Source organism: Entelurus aequoreus, linkage group LG05, assembly GCF_033978785.1.
Source record: "Entelurus aequoreus isolate RoL-2023_Sb linkage group LG05, RoL_Eaeq_v1.1, whole genome shotgun sequence".
Classification (NCBI taxonomy): domain Eukaryota; kingdom Metazoa; phylum Chordata; class Actinopteri; order Syngnathiformes; family Syngnathidae; genus Entelurus; species Entelurus aequoreus.
The window spans coordinates 14,083,980-14,104,032 of record NC_084735.1 but is presented as its reverse complement, the minus strand read 5'-3'; the positions used below and the strand labels follow the sequence as shown (position 1 = coordinate 14,104,032).

At 29.8% G+C, this 20,053-nt stretch overlaps 1 protein-coding gene across 4 annotated transcripts in view; it reads left to right on the top strand.

The window, feature by feature from the left end:
* Positions 1 to 20,053, top strand: part of atp9b (ATPase phospholipid transporting 9B) — a 312,368-nt gene that overhangs the window by 162,511 nt on the left and 129,804 nt on the right. For all 4 annotated transcript variants that reach the window (XM_062047159.1, XM_062047158.1, XM_062047161.1 and 1 more), the window contains exon 33: positions 16,824 to 17,026. In XM_062047159.1, the coding sequence (XP_061903143.1) occupies positions 16,824 to 17,026 (203 nt within the window). The remainder of the gene's footprint in view (positions 1 to 16,823; positions 17,027 to 20,053) is intronic.

The window sequence follows — 20,053 nt, the reverse complement described above, 5'->3', positions numbered from 1 at the left end:
AATCAATGTAACGTGTTTTTGTAAACGTTGATAACGATGTTTAAGGAACCTGACGTAAATGTTTACATAGAAACCAACAACAGTTTTGAGTCTTGAACATACCTAAACATACTGTAAACATCAAAAACACTTTACGATCTTCCAAGATTTCAACAGATCGAACGTTTTTTCATAAACGTCAAAAGCCAAGTTTTTGTAAACAATGGTTAGGAAACTTGACGTACATGTTTTCATTGGAATCAACAACAGTTTAGAGTCTCGAAGATCCCTAAAAAAACATTTTGTGTTCAAAAATATCAACCGATCTAGGGTTTTTCATAAACATCGAAAGAACATTTTGTCCTGAAGTAGCCTAATGTGTGTTATGGTAAACTTTTTAAGACAGTTTTCACTCTTTAATTTTAGCTATGTTTTCGTTAACATCGGAAGTAAATTTAAAGTCTTGAACTAGCCTAACGTACGTGAAGTTCAGAGTCGTCAACAAACTTTTCGTAGGACAATTAAACTCGGATGAATCAATGTAACGTGTTTTAACACTGATGACGATGTTTAAGGAACATGACGTAAATGTTTACATAGAAACCAACAACAGTTTTGAGTCTTGAACGTACTGTAAATATCAAAAACACTTTACGATCTTCCAAGATTTCAACAGATCGAACGTTTTTTCATAAACGTCAAAAGCCAAGTTTTTGTAAACAATGGTTAGGAAACTTGACGTACATGTTTTCATTGGAATCAACAACAGTTTGGAGTCTCGAAGATCCCTAAAAAAACAGTTAGTGCTCAGAAATATCAACCGATCTAGCGTTTTTCGGAAATATCAAAAGAAAATATAGTCTTGAACTGGCTTAGTGTGTGTTTTCACTCTTTAACATCGGAAGTAAATTTAAAGTCTTGAATGAGCCTAAAGTACATGAAGTTCAGAGTCGTCAACAAACTTTAACTAAACTCGGATGAATCAATGTAACGTGTTTTTGTAAACGTTGATAACGATGTTTAAGGAACCTGACGTAAATGTTTACATAGAAACCAACAACAGTTTTGAGTCTTGAACATACCTAAACATACTGTAAACATCAAAAACACTTTACGATCTTCCAAGATTTCAACAGATCGAACGTTTTTTCATAAACGTCAAAAGCCAAGTTTTTGTAAACAATGGTTAGGAAACTTGACGTACATGTTTTCATTGGAATCAACAACAGTTTAGAGTCTCGAAGATCCCTAAAAAAACATTTTTTGTTCAAAAATATCAACCGATCTAGGGTTTTTCATAAACATCGAAAGAACATTTTGTTCTGAAGTAGCCTAATGTGTGTTATGGTAAACTTTTTAAGACAGTTTTCACTCTTTAATTTTAGCTATGTTTTCGTTAACATCGGAAGTAAATTTAAAGTCTTGAACTAGCCTAACGTACGTGAAGTTCAGAGTCGTCAACAAACTTTTCGTAGGACAATTAAACTCGGATGAATCAATGTAACGTGTTTTAACACTGATGACGATGTTTAAGGAACATGACGTAAATGTTTACATAGAAACCAACTACAGTTTTGAGTCTTGAACGTACTGTAAATATCAAAAACACTTCACGATCTTCCAAGATTTCAACAGATCGAACGTTTTTTCATAAACGTCAAAAGCCAAGTTTTTGGAAACAATGGTTAGGAAACTTGACGTACATGTTTTCATTGGAATCAACAACAGTTTAGAGTCTCGAAGATCCCTAAAAAAACAGTTAGTGCTCAGAAATATCAACCGATCTAGCGTTTTTCGGAAATATCAAAAGAAAATATACTCTTGAACTGACTTAGTGTGTGTTTTCACTCTTTAACATCGGAAGTAAATTTAAAGTCTTGAATGAGCCTAAAGTACATGAAGTTCAGAGTCGTCAACAAACTTTAACTAAACTCGGATGAATCAATGTAACGTGTTTTTGTAAACGTTGATAACGATGTTTAAGGAACCTGACGTAAATGTTTACATAGAAACCAACAACAGTTTTGAGTCTTGAACATACCTAAACATACTGTAAACATCAAAAACACTTTACGATCTTCCAAGGTTTCAACAGATCGAACGTTTTTTCATAAACGTCAAAAGCCAAGTTTTTGTAAACAATGGTTAGGAAACTTGACGTACATGTTTTCATTGGAATCAACAACAGTTTAGAGTCTCGAAGATCCTTAAAACATTTTGTGTTCAAAAATATCAACCGATCTAGGGTTTTTCATAAACATCGAAAGAACATTTTGTCCTGAAGTAGCCTAATGTGTGTTATGGTAAACTTTTTAAGACAGTTTTCACTCTTTAATTTTAGCTATGTTTTTGTTAACATCGGAAGTAAATTTAAAGTCTTGAACTAGCCTAACGTACGTGAAGTTCAGAGTCGTCAACAAACTTTTCGTAGGACAATTAAACTCGGATGAATCAATGTAACGTGTTTTAACACTGATGACGATGTTTAAGGAACATGACGTAAATGTTTACATAGAAACCAACTACAGTTTTGAGTCTTGAACGTACTGTAAATATGAAAAACACTTTACGATCTTCCAAGATTTCAACAGATCGAACGTTTTTTCATAAACGTCAAAAGCCAAGTTTTTGTAAACAATGGTTAGGAAACTTGACGTACATGTTCTCATTGGAATCAACAACAGTTTAGAGTCTCGAAGATCCCTAAAAAAACATTTTGTGTTCAAAAATATCAACCGATCTAGGGTTTTTCATAAACATCGAAAGAACATTTTGTCCTGAAGTAGCCTAATGTGTGTTATGGTAAACTTTTTAAGACAGTTTTCACTCTTTAATTTTAGCTATGTTTTCGTTAACATCGGAAGTAAATTTAAAGTCTTGAACTAGCCTAACATACGTGAAGTTCAGAGTCGTCAACAAACTTTTCGTAGGACAATTAAACTCGGATGAATCAATGTAACGTGTTTTAACACTGATGACGATGTTTAAGGAACATGACGTAAATGTTTACATAGAAACCAACTACAGTTTTGAGTCTTGAACGTACTGTAAATATCAAAAACACTTTACGATCTTCCAAGGTTTCAACAGATCGAACGTTTTTTCATAAACGTCAAAAGCCAAGTTTTTGGAAACAATGGTTAGGAAACTTGACGTACATGTTCTCATTGGAATCAACAACAGTTTAGAGTCTCGAAGATCCCTAAAAAAACAGTTAGTGCTCAGAAATATCAACCGATCTAGCGTTTTTCGGAAATATCAAAAGAAAATATAGTCTTGAACTGGCTTAGTGTGTGTTTTCACTCTTTAACATCGGAAGTAAATTTAAAGTCTTGAATTAGCCTAACGTACATGAAGTTCAGAGTCGTCAACAAACTTTAACTAAACTCGGATGAATCAATGTAACGTGTTTTTGTAAACGTTGATAACGATGTTTAAGGAACCTGGCGAAAATGTTTACATAGGAATCAACAACAGTTTAGAGTCTCGAAGATCCCTAAAAAACTGTTTGTGTTCTAGCGTTTTTCATAAACATCGAAAGAAAATATAGACTTGAACTGGCCTAATGTGTGTGTTTGTAAACTTTTAAGACAGTTTTCACTCTTTAATTAATCCTCGCTATGTTTTTGTTAACATCAGAAGAAAATTTAAAGTCTTGAAGTAGCCTAACGTACGTGAAGTTCAGAGTCGTCAACAAACTTTACGTAGGACAATTAAACTCGGATGAATCAATGTAACGTGTTTTTGTAAACATTGATGACGATGTTTAAGGAACCTGACGTAAATGTTTACATAGAAACTATGAAATCATGAACATAACTAAACATACTGTAAATATCAAACACACTTTAGGATTTTCCAAGATTTCAACAGATTTAACGTTTTTTCATAAACATCAAAAACCAAGTTTTTGTAAACAATGGTTACGGAATTTGACGTACATGTTTTCATAGGAACAACAACAACAGTTTAGAGTCTCGAAGATCCCTAAAAAAACATTTTGTGTTCAAAAATATCAACTGATCTCTGGTTTTTCATAAATATCGAAAGAAAATGTAGTCCTGAAGTAGCCTAATGTGTGTTTTTGACAACTTTTAAGACAGTTTTCACTCTTTAATTTTAGCTATGTTTTCGTTAACATCGGAAGTAAATTTAAAGTCTTGAACTAGCCTAACGTACGTGAAGTTCAGAGTCGTCAAAAAACTTTACGTAGGACAATTAAACTCGGATGAATCAATATAACGTGTTTTTGTAAACATTGCCGATGACGTTAAAGGAACATGACGTAAATGTTAACGCAGTAACCAACAACAGTTTTGTGTCTTGAACATACCTAAACATACTGTAAATATCAAAAACACTTTACGATTTTCCAAGATTTCAACAGATGTAAAGAATTTTCATAAACATCAAAAGCAAAGTTTTTGTAAACAATTGTTATGGAACTAGACAAACATGTTTTCATACGGATCAACAACAGTTTAGAGTCTCGAAGATCCCTAAAAAAACTGTTTGTGTTCTAGCGTTTTTCATAAACATCAAAAGAAAATATAGTCTTGAACTGGCCTAATGTGTGTGTTTGTAAACTTTTAAGACAGTTTTCACTCTTTAATTAATCCTCGCTATATTTTCGTTAACATCGGAAGTAAATTTAAAGTCTTGAACTAGCCTAACGTACGTGAAGTTCAGAGTCGTCAACAAACTTTTCGTAGGACAATTAAACTCGGATGAATCAATGTAACGTGTTTTAACACTGATGACGATGTTTAAGGAACATGACGTAAATGTTTATATAGAAACCAACTACAGTTTTGAGTCTTGAACGTACTGTAAATATCAAAAACACTTTACGATCTTCCAAGATTTCAACAGATCGAACGTTTTTTCATAAACGTCAAAAGCCAAGTTTTTGGAAACAATGGTTAGGAAACTTGACGTACATGTTTTCATTGGAATCAACAACAGTTTAGAGTCTCGAAGATCCCTAAAAAAACAGTTAGTGCTCAGAAATATCAACCGATCTAGCGTTTTTCAGAAATATCAAAAGAAAATATAGTCTTCAACTGGCCTAGTGTGTGTTTTCACTCTTTAACATCGGAAGTAAATTTAAAGTCTTGAATTAGCCTAACGTACATGAAGTTCAGAGTCGTCAACAAACTTTAACTAAACTCGGATGAATCAATGTAACGTGTTTTTGTAAACGTTGATAACGATGTTTAAGGAACCTGACGAAAATGTTTACATAGGAATCAACAACAGTTTAGAGTCTCGAAGATCCCTAAAAAAACTGTTTGTGTTCTAGCGTTTTTCATAAACATCGAAAGAAAATATAGTCTTGAACTGGCCTAATGTGTGTGTTTGTAAACTTTTAAGACAGTTTTCACTCTTTAATTAATCCTCGCTATGTTTTCGTTAACATCGGAAGTAAATTTAAAGTCTTGAACTAGCCTAACGTACGTGAAGTTCAGAGTCGTCAACAAACTTTACGTAGGACAATTAAACTCGGATGAATCAATGTAACGTGTTTTTGTAAACATTGATGACGATGTTTAAGGAACCTGACGTAAATGTTTACATAGAAACCATGAAATCATGAACATAACTAAACATACTGTAAATATCAAACACACTTTAGGATTTCCAAGATTTCAACAGATTTAACGTTTTTTCATAAACATCAAAAGCCAAGTTTTTGTAAACAATGGTTACGGAATTTGACGTACATGTTTTCATAGGAACAACAACAACAGTTTAGAGTCTCGAAGATCCCTAAAAAAACATTTGGTGTTCAAAAATATCAACTGATCTCTGGTTTTTCATAAATATCGAAAGAAAATTTAGTCCTGGAGTAGCCTAATGTGTGTTTTTGAAAACTTTTAAGACAGTTTTCACTCTTTAATTTTAGCTATGTTTTCGTTAACATCGGCAGTAAATTTTAAGTCTTGAACTAGCCTAACGTACGTGAAGTTCAGAGTCGTCAACAAACTTTACGTAGGACAATTAAACTCGGATGAATCAATGTAGCGTGTTTTTGTAAACATTGATGACGATGTTTAAGGAACCTGACGTAAATGTTTACATAGAAACCATGAAATCATGAACATAACTAAACATACTGTAAATATCAAACACACTTTAGGATTTTCCAAGATTTCAACAGATTTAACGTTTTTTCATAAACATCAAAAGCCAAGTTTTTGTAAACAATGGTTACGGTGACGTACAAGTTTACTTAGGAACAACAACAACAACAGTTTAAAGTCTCGAAGATCCCTAAAAAAACATTTTGTGTTCAAAAATATCAACTGATCTCTGGTTTTTCATAAATATCGAAAGAAAATTTAGTCCTGAAGTAGCCTAATGTGTGTTTTTGAAAACTTTTAAGACAGTTTTCACTCTTTAATTTTAGCTATGTTTTCGTTAACATCGGAAGTAAATTGAAAGTCTTGAACTAGCCTAACGTACGTGAAGTTCAGAGTCGTCAAAAAACTTTACGTAGGACAATTAAACTCGGATGAATCAATGTAACATGTTTTTGTAAACATTGATGACGATGTTTAAGGAACCTGACGTAAATGTTTACATAGAAACCATGAAATCATGAACATAACTAAACATACTGTAAATATCAAACACACTTTAGGATTTTCCAAGATTTCAACAGATTTAACGTTTTTTCATAAACATCAAAAACCAAGTTTTTGTAAACAATGGTTACGGAATTTGACGTACATGTTTTCATAGGAACAACAACAACAGTTTAGAGTCTCGAAGATCCCTAAAAAAACATTTTGTGTTCAAACATATCAATTGATCTCTGGTTTTTCATAAATATCGAAAGAAAATGTAGTCCTGAAGTAGCCCAATGTGTGTTTTTGACAACTTTTAAGACAGTTTTCACTCTTTAATTTTAGCTATGTTTTCGTTAACAGCGGAAGTAAATTTTAAGTCTTGAAGTAGCCTAACGTACGTGAAGTTCAGAGTCGTCAACAATTTTTACGTAGGACAATTAAACTCGGATGAATCAATGTAACGTGTTTTTGTAAACATTGATGACGATGTTTAAGGAACCTGACGTAAATGTTTACATAGAAACCATGAAATCATGAACATAACTAAACATACTGTAAATATCAAACACACTTTAGGATTTTCCAAGATTTCAACAGATTTTACGTTTTTTCATAAACATCAAAAGCCAAGTTTTTGTAAACAATGGTTACGGAATTTGACGTACATGTTTTCATAGGAACAACAACAACAGTTTAGAGTCTCGAAGATCCCTAAAAAAACATTTGGTGTTCAAAAATATCAACTGATCTCTGGTTTTTCATAAATATCGAAAGAAAATTTAGTCCTGGAGTAGCCTAATGTGTGTTTTTGAAAACTTTTAAGACAGTCTTCACTCTTTAATTTTAGCTATGTTTTCGTTAACATCGGCAGTAAATTTTAAGTCTTGAACTAGCCTAACGTACGTGAAGTTCAGAGTCGTCAACAAACTTTACGTAGGACAATTAAACTCGGATGAATCAATGTAACATGTTTTTGTAAACATTGGTGACGATGTTTAAGGAACCTGACGTAAATGTTTACATAGAAACCAACAACAGTTTTGAGTCTTGAACATACCTAACCATACTGTAAATATCAAAAACACTCTACAATCTTCCAAGATTTCAACAGATCTAACGTAGGACAATTTGATCTTGGCCGAATCAGTGTAACATGTTTTTGTAAACACTGATGACAATATTTAAGGACCCTGACATTCATGTTTTTGTAGAAATCAGCAGTTTCGAATCTCGAACACACTGTACCGAAACATACCGTACATTTTAAGAAATGTTCTAAGATTTCAACAGATCTAATGTTTTCCCTTAGACTTCAGAAGCCCATTTAAAGTTGTGAACTACTTGAATGTGTTTTTTGTAAACTTTTAAGACAGTTTTTACTTTTTAAGCTATGTTTCCGTAAACATCAAAATTACATTTTAGGTTTTGAACTAGCCTAACGTACGTGAAGTTCAGCGTCGTCAACAAAGTTACGTAGGACAATTTGATCTTGGCAGAATCAATGTAACGCGTTTTTGTAAACACTAATGACGATTTTTTTTTACACAGAATCTTTATACACTGAATACAAATTCTTTGTAAAAAAAAAATTCAGTATTCAGCACTGAATTTTTATTCACTTAATTTGTATACAATAAATACAAATAATTGTAAAAAAAATTCAGTATTAAGCACTGAATTTTTTTTCACAGAATTGTATACACTGAATTTTTTACACTGAATTTTATACAATGAATACAAATTTACTGTAAAAAATTCACTATTCAGCACTGATTTTTATTTATTTATTTACACTGAATTTTTATACATTGAATAAATATTAATTGTAAAACAATTCAGTATTCAGCACTGAATTTTTATACAATGAATACAAATGAATTGTAAAAAAATTCAATAATAAGCACTGAGGGTTTTTTCACGGAATTTTATACACTGAATTTTTTTCAACTGAATTTTTATACACTGAATAAAAAATAATTCTAAAAAATTCAGTATCAAGCACTGAATTTTTTTTTCACTGAATTTTCATACAATGAATACAAATTAATTGTAAAAAAAAATGTAGTATTAAGCACTGAATTTTTTTTCCACGGAATTTTATACAGTGCATTTTTTTACACTGAATTTGTATTACACTGAATTTTTATATAATGAATACAAATGAATTGTAAAAAAAAAATTCAATATTAAGCACATAATTTTTTTACACTGAATTTTTGTATAATGAATACAAATTAATTGTAAAACATTTCAGTACTAAGCACTGAATTTTATACACAGAACTTTATGCACTGAATTTTTTTACATTGAGTTTTTATACACTGAATAAAAAGTTATTGTAAAAAAAATTCAATAATAAGCACTGAGGGTTTTTTCACGGAATTTTATACACTGAATTTTTTTCAACTGAATTTTTATACACTGAATAAAAAATAATTCTAAAAAATTCAGTATCAAGCACTGAATTTTTTTTCACTGAATTTTCATACAATGAATACAAATTAATTGTAAAAAAAATGTAGTATTAAGCACTGAATTTTTTTTCCACGGAATTTTATACAGTGCATTTTTTTACACTGAATTTGTATTACACTGAATTTTTATATAATGAATACAAATGAATCGTAAAAAAAAATTCAATATTAAGCACATAATTTTTTTACACTGAATTTTTGTATAATGAATACAAATTAATTGTAAAACATTTCAGTACTAAGCACTGAATTTTATACACAGAACTTTATGCACTGAATTTTTTTACATTGAGTTTTTATACACTGAATAAAAAGTTATTGTAAAAAAAATTCAATAATAAGCACTGAGGGTTTTTTCACGGAATTTTATACACTGAATTTTTTTCAACTGAATTTTTATACACTGAATAAAAATGTATTCTAAAAAAATTCAGTATCAAGCACTGATTTTTTTTTTACACTGAATTTTCATACAATGAATACAAATTAATTGTAAAAAAAATGTAGTATTAAGAACTGAATTTTTTTTTCACAGAATTTTATACAGTGCATTTTTTTTACACTGAATTTGTATTACACTGAATTTGTATATAATGAATACAAATTAATCGTAAAAACAAAATTCAATATTAAGCACATAATTTTGTGTTACAAATGAATCGTAAAAAAAAAATTCAATATTAAGCACATCATTTTTTTACACTGAATTTTTGTATAATGAATACAAATTAATTGTAAAACATTTCAGTACTAAGCACTGAATTTTATACACAGAACTTTATGCACTGAATTTTTTTACATTTAATTTTTATACACTGAATAAAAAGTTATTGTAAAAAAAATTCAATAATAAGCACTGAGGGTTTTTTCACGGAATTTTATACACTGAATTTTTTTCAACTGAATTTTTATACACTGAATAAAAATGTATTCTAAAAAAATTCAGTATCAAGCACTGATTTTTTTTTTTACACTGAATTTTCATACAATGAATACAAATTAATTGTAAAAAAAATGTAGTATTAAGAACTGAATTTTTTTTTCACGGAATTTTATACAGTGCATTTTTTTTACACTGAATTTGTATTACACTGAATTTTTATATAATGAATACAAATTAATCGTAAAAACAAAATTCAATATTAAGCACATAATTTTTTTACACTGAATTTTTGTATAATGAATAAAAATTAATTGTAAAAAATGTCAGTACTAAGCACTGAATTTTATACACAGAACTTTATGCACTGAATTTTTTTACATTGAATTTTTATACCCTGAATAAAAAGTTATTGTAAAAAAAAATTCTGTATTAAGCACTGATTTTTTTTACACTGAATTTTTATATAATGAGTAAAAATGTATTGTAAAAAAATGTAGTATCAAGCACTGAATTTTTCTACACCGAATTTTATACAGTTAATTTTTTTTACACTGAATTTTTATATAATGAATACAAATTAATCGTAAAAAAAAATTCAGTATGAAGCACATCATTTTTTACGCTGAATTTTTATATAATGAATACAAATTAATCTTTAAAAAAATTTCTATATTAAGCACATCATTTTTTTACACTGAATTTTGGTATAATTAATAAAAATTAATTGTAAAAAATGTCAGCACCAAGCACTGAATTTTATACACCGAACTTTATGCACTGAATTTTTTTCCATTGAATTTTTAAACACTGAATAAAAAGTTATTGTAAAAAAAATTCAGTATTAAGCACTGATATTTTTTACACTGAATTTTTATACAATGAGTAAAAATGTATTGTAAAAAAATGTAGTATTAAGCACTGAATTTTTTTTACACTGAATTTTATACAGTTAATTTTTTTTACACTGAATTTTTATATAAAGAATACAAATTAATCGTAAAAAAAATTCAGTATGAAGCACATCATTTTTTTACACTGAATTTGTATATAATGAATACAACTTAATCGTAAAAAAAAAAAATTCAATATTAAGCACATAATTTTTTTACACTGAATTTTTGTATAATGAATAAAAATTAATTGTAAAAAATGTCAGCACCAAGCACTGAATTTTATACACATAACTTTATGCACTGAATTTTTTTACATTTAATTTTTATACACTGAATAAAAAGTTATTGTAAAAAAAATTCAGTATTAAGCACTGATTTTTTTTACACTGAATTTTTATACAATGAGTAAAAATGTATTGTAAAAAATGTAGTATTAAGCACTGAATTTTTTTTACACTGAATTTTATACGGTTAATTTTTTTACACTGAATTTTTATATAATGAATACAAATTAATCGTAAAAAAAAATTTCAGTATGAAGCACATCATTTTTTTACACTAAATTTTTATATAATGAATACAAATTAATCGTAAAAAAAAATAATTCAATATTAAGCACATCATTTTTTACACTGAATTTTTGTATAATGAATAAAAATTAATTGTAAAAAATGTCAGCACCAAGCACTGAATTTTATACACAGAACTCTATGCACTGAATTTTTTTACATTGAATTTTTATACACTGAATAAAAAGATATTGTAAAAAAAATTCAGTATTAAGCACTGATTTTTTTTTACACTGAATTTTTATACAATGAGTAAAAATGTATTGTAAAAAATTTTTAGTATTAAGCACTGAATTTTTTTTCCACTGAATTTTATACAGTTAATTTTTTTACACTGAATTTTTATATAATGAATACAAATTAATCGTAAAAAAAAATTCAGTATGAAGCACACCATTTTTTTACACTGAATTTTTATATAATGAATACAAATTAATCGTAAAAAAAAAAAATTCAATATTAAGCACATCATTTTTTTACACTGAATTTTTGTATAATGAATAAAAATGAATTGTAAAAAATGTCAGTACTAAGCACTGAATTTTATACACAGAACTTTATGCATTGAATTTTTTTACATTGAATTTTTATACACTGAATAAAAATTAATTGTCAAAGTAATTCAGTATTAAGCACTGATTTTTTTTACACTGAATTTTTATACAATGAGTAAAAATGTATTGTAAAAAAAATGTAGTATTAAGCACTGAATTTTTTTTCCACTGAATTTTATACAGTTAATTTTTTTTACACTGAATTTTTATATAATGAATACAAATTAATCGTAAAAAAAAAATTCATTCTGAAGCACATCATTTTTTACACTGAATTTTTATATAATGAATACAAATTAATCGTAAAAAAAAAAAATTCAATATTAAGCACATCATTTTTTTACACTGAATTTTTGTATAATGAATAAAAATTAATTGTAAAAAATGTCAGTACTAAGCACTGAATTTTATACACAGAACTTTATGCATTTAATTTTTTTACATTGAATTTTCATACACTGAATAAAAATTAATTGTCAAAGTAATTCAGTATTAAGCACTGATTTTTTTTACACTGAATTTTATACAATGAGTAAAAATGTATTGTAAAAAAAATGTAGTATTAAGCACTGAATTTTTTTCCCACTGAATTTTATACAGTTAATTTTTTTGACACTGAATTTTTATATAATGAATACAAATTAATCGTAAAAAAAATTCAGTATGAAGCACATCATTTTTTTTACACTGAATTTTTATATAATGAATACAAATTAATCGTAAAAAAAATTCAGTATGAAGTACATCATTTTTTTACACTGAATTTTTGCATAATGAATAAAAATTAATTGTAAAAAATGTCAGTACTAAGCACTGAATTTTATACACATAACTTTATGCATTGAATTTTTTTACATTGCATTTTCATACACTGAATAAAAATTAATTGTCAAAATAATTCAGTATTAAGCACTGATTTTTTTTACACTGAATTTTTATACAATGAGTAAAAATGTATTGTAAAAAAAATTTAGTATTAAGCACTGAATTTTTTTTCCACTGAATTTTATACAGTTAATTTTTTTACACTGAATTTTTGTATAATGAATACAAATTAATCGTAAAAAAAAATTCATTCTGAAGCACATCCTTTTTTTACACTGAATTTTTATATAATGAATACAAATTAATCGTAAAAAAAATAATTCAATATTAAGCACATCATTTTTTTACACTGAATTTTTGTATAATGAATAAAAATTAATTGTAAAAAATGTCAGCACCAAGCACTGAATTTTATAAACAGAACTCTATGCACTGAATTTTTTTACATTGAATTTTTATACACTGAATAAAAAGATATTGTAAAAAAAATTCAGTATTAAGCACTGATTTTTTTTACACTGAATTTTTATACAATGAGTAAAAATGTATTGTAAAAAAAATGTAGTATTAAGCACTGAATTTTTTTTCCACTGAATTTTATACAGTTAATTTTTTTTACACTCAATTTTTATATAATGAATACAAATTAATCGTAAAAAAAATTCAGTATGAAGCACATCATTTTTTTTACACTGAATTTTTATATAATGAATACAAATTAATCGTAAAAAAAATTCAGTATGAAGTACATCATTTTTTTTATACTGAATTTTTACATAATAAATACAAATGTAATGTAAAAAATGTCAGTATTAAGCACTGAATTTTATACACAGAATTGTTTACACTGAATTTGTATTACACTGAATATTTTTTCTATGAAATTGTCAGCATAATTTGATGTAAACAAATTCAGTTCTAAAACAAGACACAAATTAAGTTGTTACTATTCAAATAGTGAAGATCATCAATAATGCGGGTTGCAGTCTTCAAAAGTTTTCAACAGTTTTTTGAAGAGTCCAAAATATACTTTGTGTGACACTTCATTGACAATTTAACGTCTTCAAAATAGCCGACGTGCAGGTTTTTGGCGGGCGAGCGTGGAGTTACAATTTTTCTTTGAAGCGAAACGATCGCCACGTCGGAGTCACGAGTCCTCTTTTTTTGTTTTTGAAGTGTCTCTTGTCCATGTGACCACAGTAGGATATCAACAAAGATCATGTGGAGTCCAATGCGTGACAGGATGGATTTTGTTTTGTTCTGATTAGCCCCTTGACCAATTGTGTGCGAGTGTGCGAGTGCGTGTGTGTGTGTGTGTGTGTGTGTGTGTGTGTGTGTGTGTGTGTGTGTGTGTGTGTGTGTGTGTGTGCGTGTGTGTTTGTGTAACCCCCCTCCCCCCTGCCCCCCTTTTCGGCGTCTGGGCATTCCTCTTGCGGGTGATAATGCGAGCCGACGTCAAACACAAAGCTCCACCGCGCTGGTTTAATAGCCCCCGGAAGAACAGGAAGTGGTCTTTTGGATTCCGTTGGGATGGCGACGTCATACGTGACGGATGTCGAGGCTAATGGCTGACGGCGGCTGCGGTGAGCGTCTGGAGAAGCCCCCCCAAAAAAAACTGCTGAAAGAGCGGTCCTCGGAAACTAAATGGTCACGTCAATCGAAAAGTTGGTGTCGTGACGCAAAATTGTCCGTAAGAAACAACGTAAACATGAATAATTAGTTCCATATTTTAGTGAAGCTAAACAATCAACGTTCTCTGCCAACACACACACAGAAGTCCCTTTGGTGCCCTTACAAATGGTCAGAAATCACAAAAACCCTTATCTCCCTCCTACCATATTGCTAGAATAATAAAGATTTCAACAAGTAGACTTGACCTTTGAGGAGGAGCAGACCGAGGGATAGAAGGGAGGGATGTGTTGCTGCGGTCTTTTGCTCCGCTGTGAAATAAGTCTGCTTTGGCATCTTTTCCCAGAAATGTCCGGTCTCATCACAATTAAAACTTGGTGTGTTTTTTGATTCTTCCATACTTGTGAGCGCCATTGTTTTCATTTATTTTTAACTCCACAGCGATTATACAGACAATCTTTGCACATATAGATGATCTTTGTCATAAATCGACGATCTTTGTCACATATAGGTGATCTTCTTCACATATCGACAATCTTTGTCACATAGGATCTTTGTCACATGTAGACAATCTTTTGTCACAAATAGACAATCTTCTTCACATAGATGATCTTTGTCACATATAGACAATCTTTGTCACATATAGAGGATCTATGTCATATATAGACTATCTTTGTCACATATAGACGATCTTTGTCACATATAGGCAATCTTTGTCACATATAGGCAATCTTGTCACATATAGGCAATCTTTGTCAAATATAGACAATCTTTGTCACATACAGATAATAGACGATCTTTGACACAAATAGAGGATAAACGATCTTGTCGCATATAGACGATCTTTGTCACATAAAGAGGATTTATGTCACATATAGACGATCTTTGTCACATAAAGAGGATTTATGTCACATATAGACGATCTTTGTCACATAAAGAGGATTTATGTCACATATAGACGATCTTTGTCGCATTAAGAGGATTTATGTCACATATAGACGATCTTTGTCACATAAAGAGGATCGTCTATATGTGACATAGATCCTCCATATGTGACAAAGATCGTCTATATGTGACATAGATCCTCTATGTGTGACAAAGTCACATATAGACGATCTATGTCATATATTGACAATCTTTGTCACATATGAAGGATCTATGTCACATATAGACGATCTTTGTCATATATCGACAATCTTTGTCACATATGGAGGATCTATGTCACATATAGACGATCTTTGTCATATATCGACAATCTTTGTCACACATAGAGGATCTGTCACATATAGACGATCTTTGTCACATATGGAGGATCTATGTCACATATAGACGATCTATGTTATATATTGACAATCTTTGTCACATATGGAGGATCTATGTCACATATAGACGATCTTTGTCATATATTGACAATCTTTGTCACATATGGAGGATCTATGTCATATATAGACGATCTTTGTCATATATTGACGATCTTTGTCACATATGGAGGATCTATGTCACATATAGACGATCTTTGTCATATATCGACAATCTTTGTCACACATAGAGGATCTATGTCACATATAGACGATCTATGTCATATATTGACAATCTTTGTCACATATGGAGGATCTATGTCACATATAGACGATCTTTGTCATATATCGACAATCTTTGTCACACATAGAGGATCTATGTCACATATAGACGATCTTTGTCATATATTGACAATCTTTGTCACATATAGAGGATCTATGTCATATATTGACAATCTTTGTCACATATAGAGGATCTATGTCACACATAGAGGATTTATGTCACATATAGACGATCTTTGTCATATATCGACAATCTTTGTCACACATAGAGGATCTATGTCACATATAGATGATCTTTGTCATATATTGACAATCTTTGTCACACATAGAGGATCTATGTCACATATAGATGATCTTTGTCATATATTGACAATCTTTGTCACACATAGAGGATCTATGTCACATATAGATGATCTTTGTCATATATTGACAATCTTTGTCACACATAGAGGATCTATGTCACATATAGATGATCTTTGTCATATATTGACAATCTTTGTCACACATAGAGGATCTATGTCACATATAGACGATCTATGTCACATATAGACTATATTTGTCACATATAGACGATCTATGACACGTATACACAATCTTTGTCACCTATCCTGTTTGGTCTCCCCACCCTCCGGGGATGTTTCATAAAGATGGTCGACCTCTGACCCCGAACGCCCCTCCCCTCGACCCCCGTCACTGACCTCTACTTGACGCAGAGGCGATGCGTCTTGTCAGAGGAGGCTCAGCGCTGTTGGTGGTTAACAGGAGATGAAAGGATCCTCGCTAAATGAGAACTTTGTCTTTTTTGTTTTCTTTCCTGGGAGATTTGTAACAGGAAGTGTCTCCCCCCCCCCTCCTCCCTCCGCAGCTGCACGGCTACATGGACAACGAGCCGCTGACGCTGCAGCTCTTCATCGGCACGGCGGACGACCGCCTGCTGAGACCACACGCCTTCTACCAGGTGCACCGCATCACCGGCAAGACCGTGTCCACACCCAGCATGGAGGCGCTGCACAACAACACCAAAGTGCTGGAGATACCACTTCTGCCTGAGAACAACATGCGCGCCATGTCAGTAAACACTATACTATCTATACATATATATATACATACATACTGTACACACATACATATAGATATAGTCTACATGTATATGTATATGTAGAGTGTTTACTGACAAGTGTATATACATACATATATATATATATATATATATATATATATATATATATATATATATATATATATATATATATATATATATATATATATATATATATATATATATATATATATGTCTTAATTAGATTATCCAAAAAAAAAAATAGTGCTCGATACCGTGGTAGAGCGTAATATGTATGTGTGGGAAAAAATCACAAGACTATTTCATCTCTACAGGTCTGTTTCATAAGGTTTTCCTCAATCATCAGGAGATTTCTGTCCTGATGATTGAGGAAGCCCTCATGAAACAGGCCTGTAGAGATGAAATAGTCTTGTGATTTTTTTCCCACACATACATATATATATATATATATATATATATATATATATATATATATATATATATATATATATATATATATATATATATATATATATATATATATATATATATATATATATATATATATATATATATATATATATATATATATATATATACATATGAGTCTATATGTAGAGGGTTTACTGACACTCTACTACATATACACTTATATATGTATTCTGTATGTACAGTATATATGTATGTATATACCCACGTCATAACTACTCTACTACATATACATGTATGTATGTATGTATATATGTATATACATATGTCAGTATCTCCTACGTATACACTTATACTATATGTATGTATGTATATGTGTGTATATACACGTCAGTAACTACTCTACTATATATATATATATATATATATATATATATATATATATATATATATATATATATATATATATATATATATATATATATATATATATATATATATATATGTCTTAATTAGATTATCCAAAAAAAAAAATAGTGCTCGATACCGTGGTGGAGCGTAATATGTATGTGTGGGAAAAAATCACAAGACTATTTCATCTCTACAGGCCTGTTTCATGAGGTTTTCCTCAATCATCAGGAGATTTCTCTCCTGATGATTGAGGAAACCCTCATGAAACAGGCCTGTAGAGATGAAATAGTCTTGTGATTTTTTCCCCACACATACATACATATATATATATATATATATATATATATATATATATATATATATATATATATATATATATATATATATATATATATATATATATATATATATATATATATATATATATATACATATGAGTCTATATGTAGAGGGTTTATTGACACTCTACTACATATACACTTATATATGTATTCTGTATGTACAGTATATATGTATGTATATACCCACGTCATAACTACTCTACTACATATACATGTATGTATGTATGTATATATGTATATACATATGTCAGTATCTCTTACGTATACACTTATACTATACGTATGTATGTATATATGTGTGTATATACACATGTCAGTAACTACTCTACTACATATACACTTATACATGTATACTGTATGTATGTATGTATGTACATGTATATATTTATATACACACCTCAGTAAAGACTCTACTACATATACATGTATACTGTATCTGTATATATATGTATGTACACACACGTCAGTAACTACTATACATATATATATACTATATATATATATATATATATATATATATATATATATATATATATATATATATGTGTGTATGTATATACACATGTCAGTAACTACTCTACTACATATATACTTATACATGTATGTATATATGTATGTATATACACACGTCAGTAAACACACTACTACATATACATGTATACAGTATGTATGTATATACACACATCAGTAACTACTCTACTACATATACACTTATTCATGTATACTGCATGTATATATGTATGTGTGTCTGTATATATATATATATGTATGCGTGTGTGTATATATATGTATGCGTGTATATATGTATGTGTGTATGTATGTATATGTACAGTATGTGTGTGTGTGTATGTATATATGTATATTTCTACATATGTATATATACCATATCATAAAATACTGTCCTATCATGTACTATCACATTAGTCTTATTACTACAGCATACCACACCTACACTAATATATACTACTGTGTTATAGAACATAGCATCATACTACAACTGTGTTGTTACTCACCTTCCTATTGTTACTGTACTATAGTACTGTGCCGTACCACACAGTGCTATTCCAAACTATATCACATTGTTTTCTACTGTACTGGAGTACAAACATACTGTACTGTTAGGGGTGTCGCCATACAACGTTTTAGATACTCATATTGGTGTCTTGGTTATTGATGTTAATTATTTAAACCAGGGGTGTCAAACTCATTTTAGATGGGGGGCCACATGGAGAAAAATCTACTCCCAAGTGGGCCGGACTGGTAAAATCACGGCACAATAACTTAAAAATAAAGACAACTTCAGATTGTTTTCTTTGTTTAAAAATAGAACAAGCACATTCTGAAAATGTACAAATCATAATGTTTTTTGTTGTTGTTTTTTTTACAATTACATGTTGCGGCTAATGGCATTCTATCTTTATTTGTCGTTATTTACATTTCTGAATAAATTATGTCATAATGTTCATCAATGTTCATCAACTCATTGGTGTTAAATTTCAATCTATCAAGATTAAAAAAAAATATCAAATTCAAATTACAGGATGTTATTTATGTAGTTTGATCATTTTCCTCGACTGATGTACTAACATGTGGTTTATTTTGTACATATGTAACATCTACAAAGATACAAATAATTGCTATTGCGACATCCAGTGGAGACATTTAGAACAGCTGTTTCTTTCATTCCAAAATTTCAGGTTAATTTTATATACCTAGCAAACTCATCCCGCGGGCCGGATAAAACCTGTTCGCGGGCCTGATCCGGCCCTCGGGCCGTACGTTTGACATCCCTGATTTAAACCATAAATCACAGTACATACTTTAATTTTTTTAATGGTGTGTAATGTTAGATGA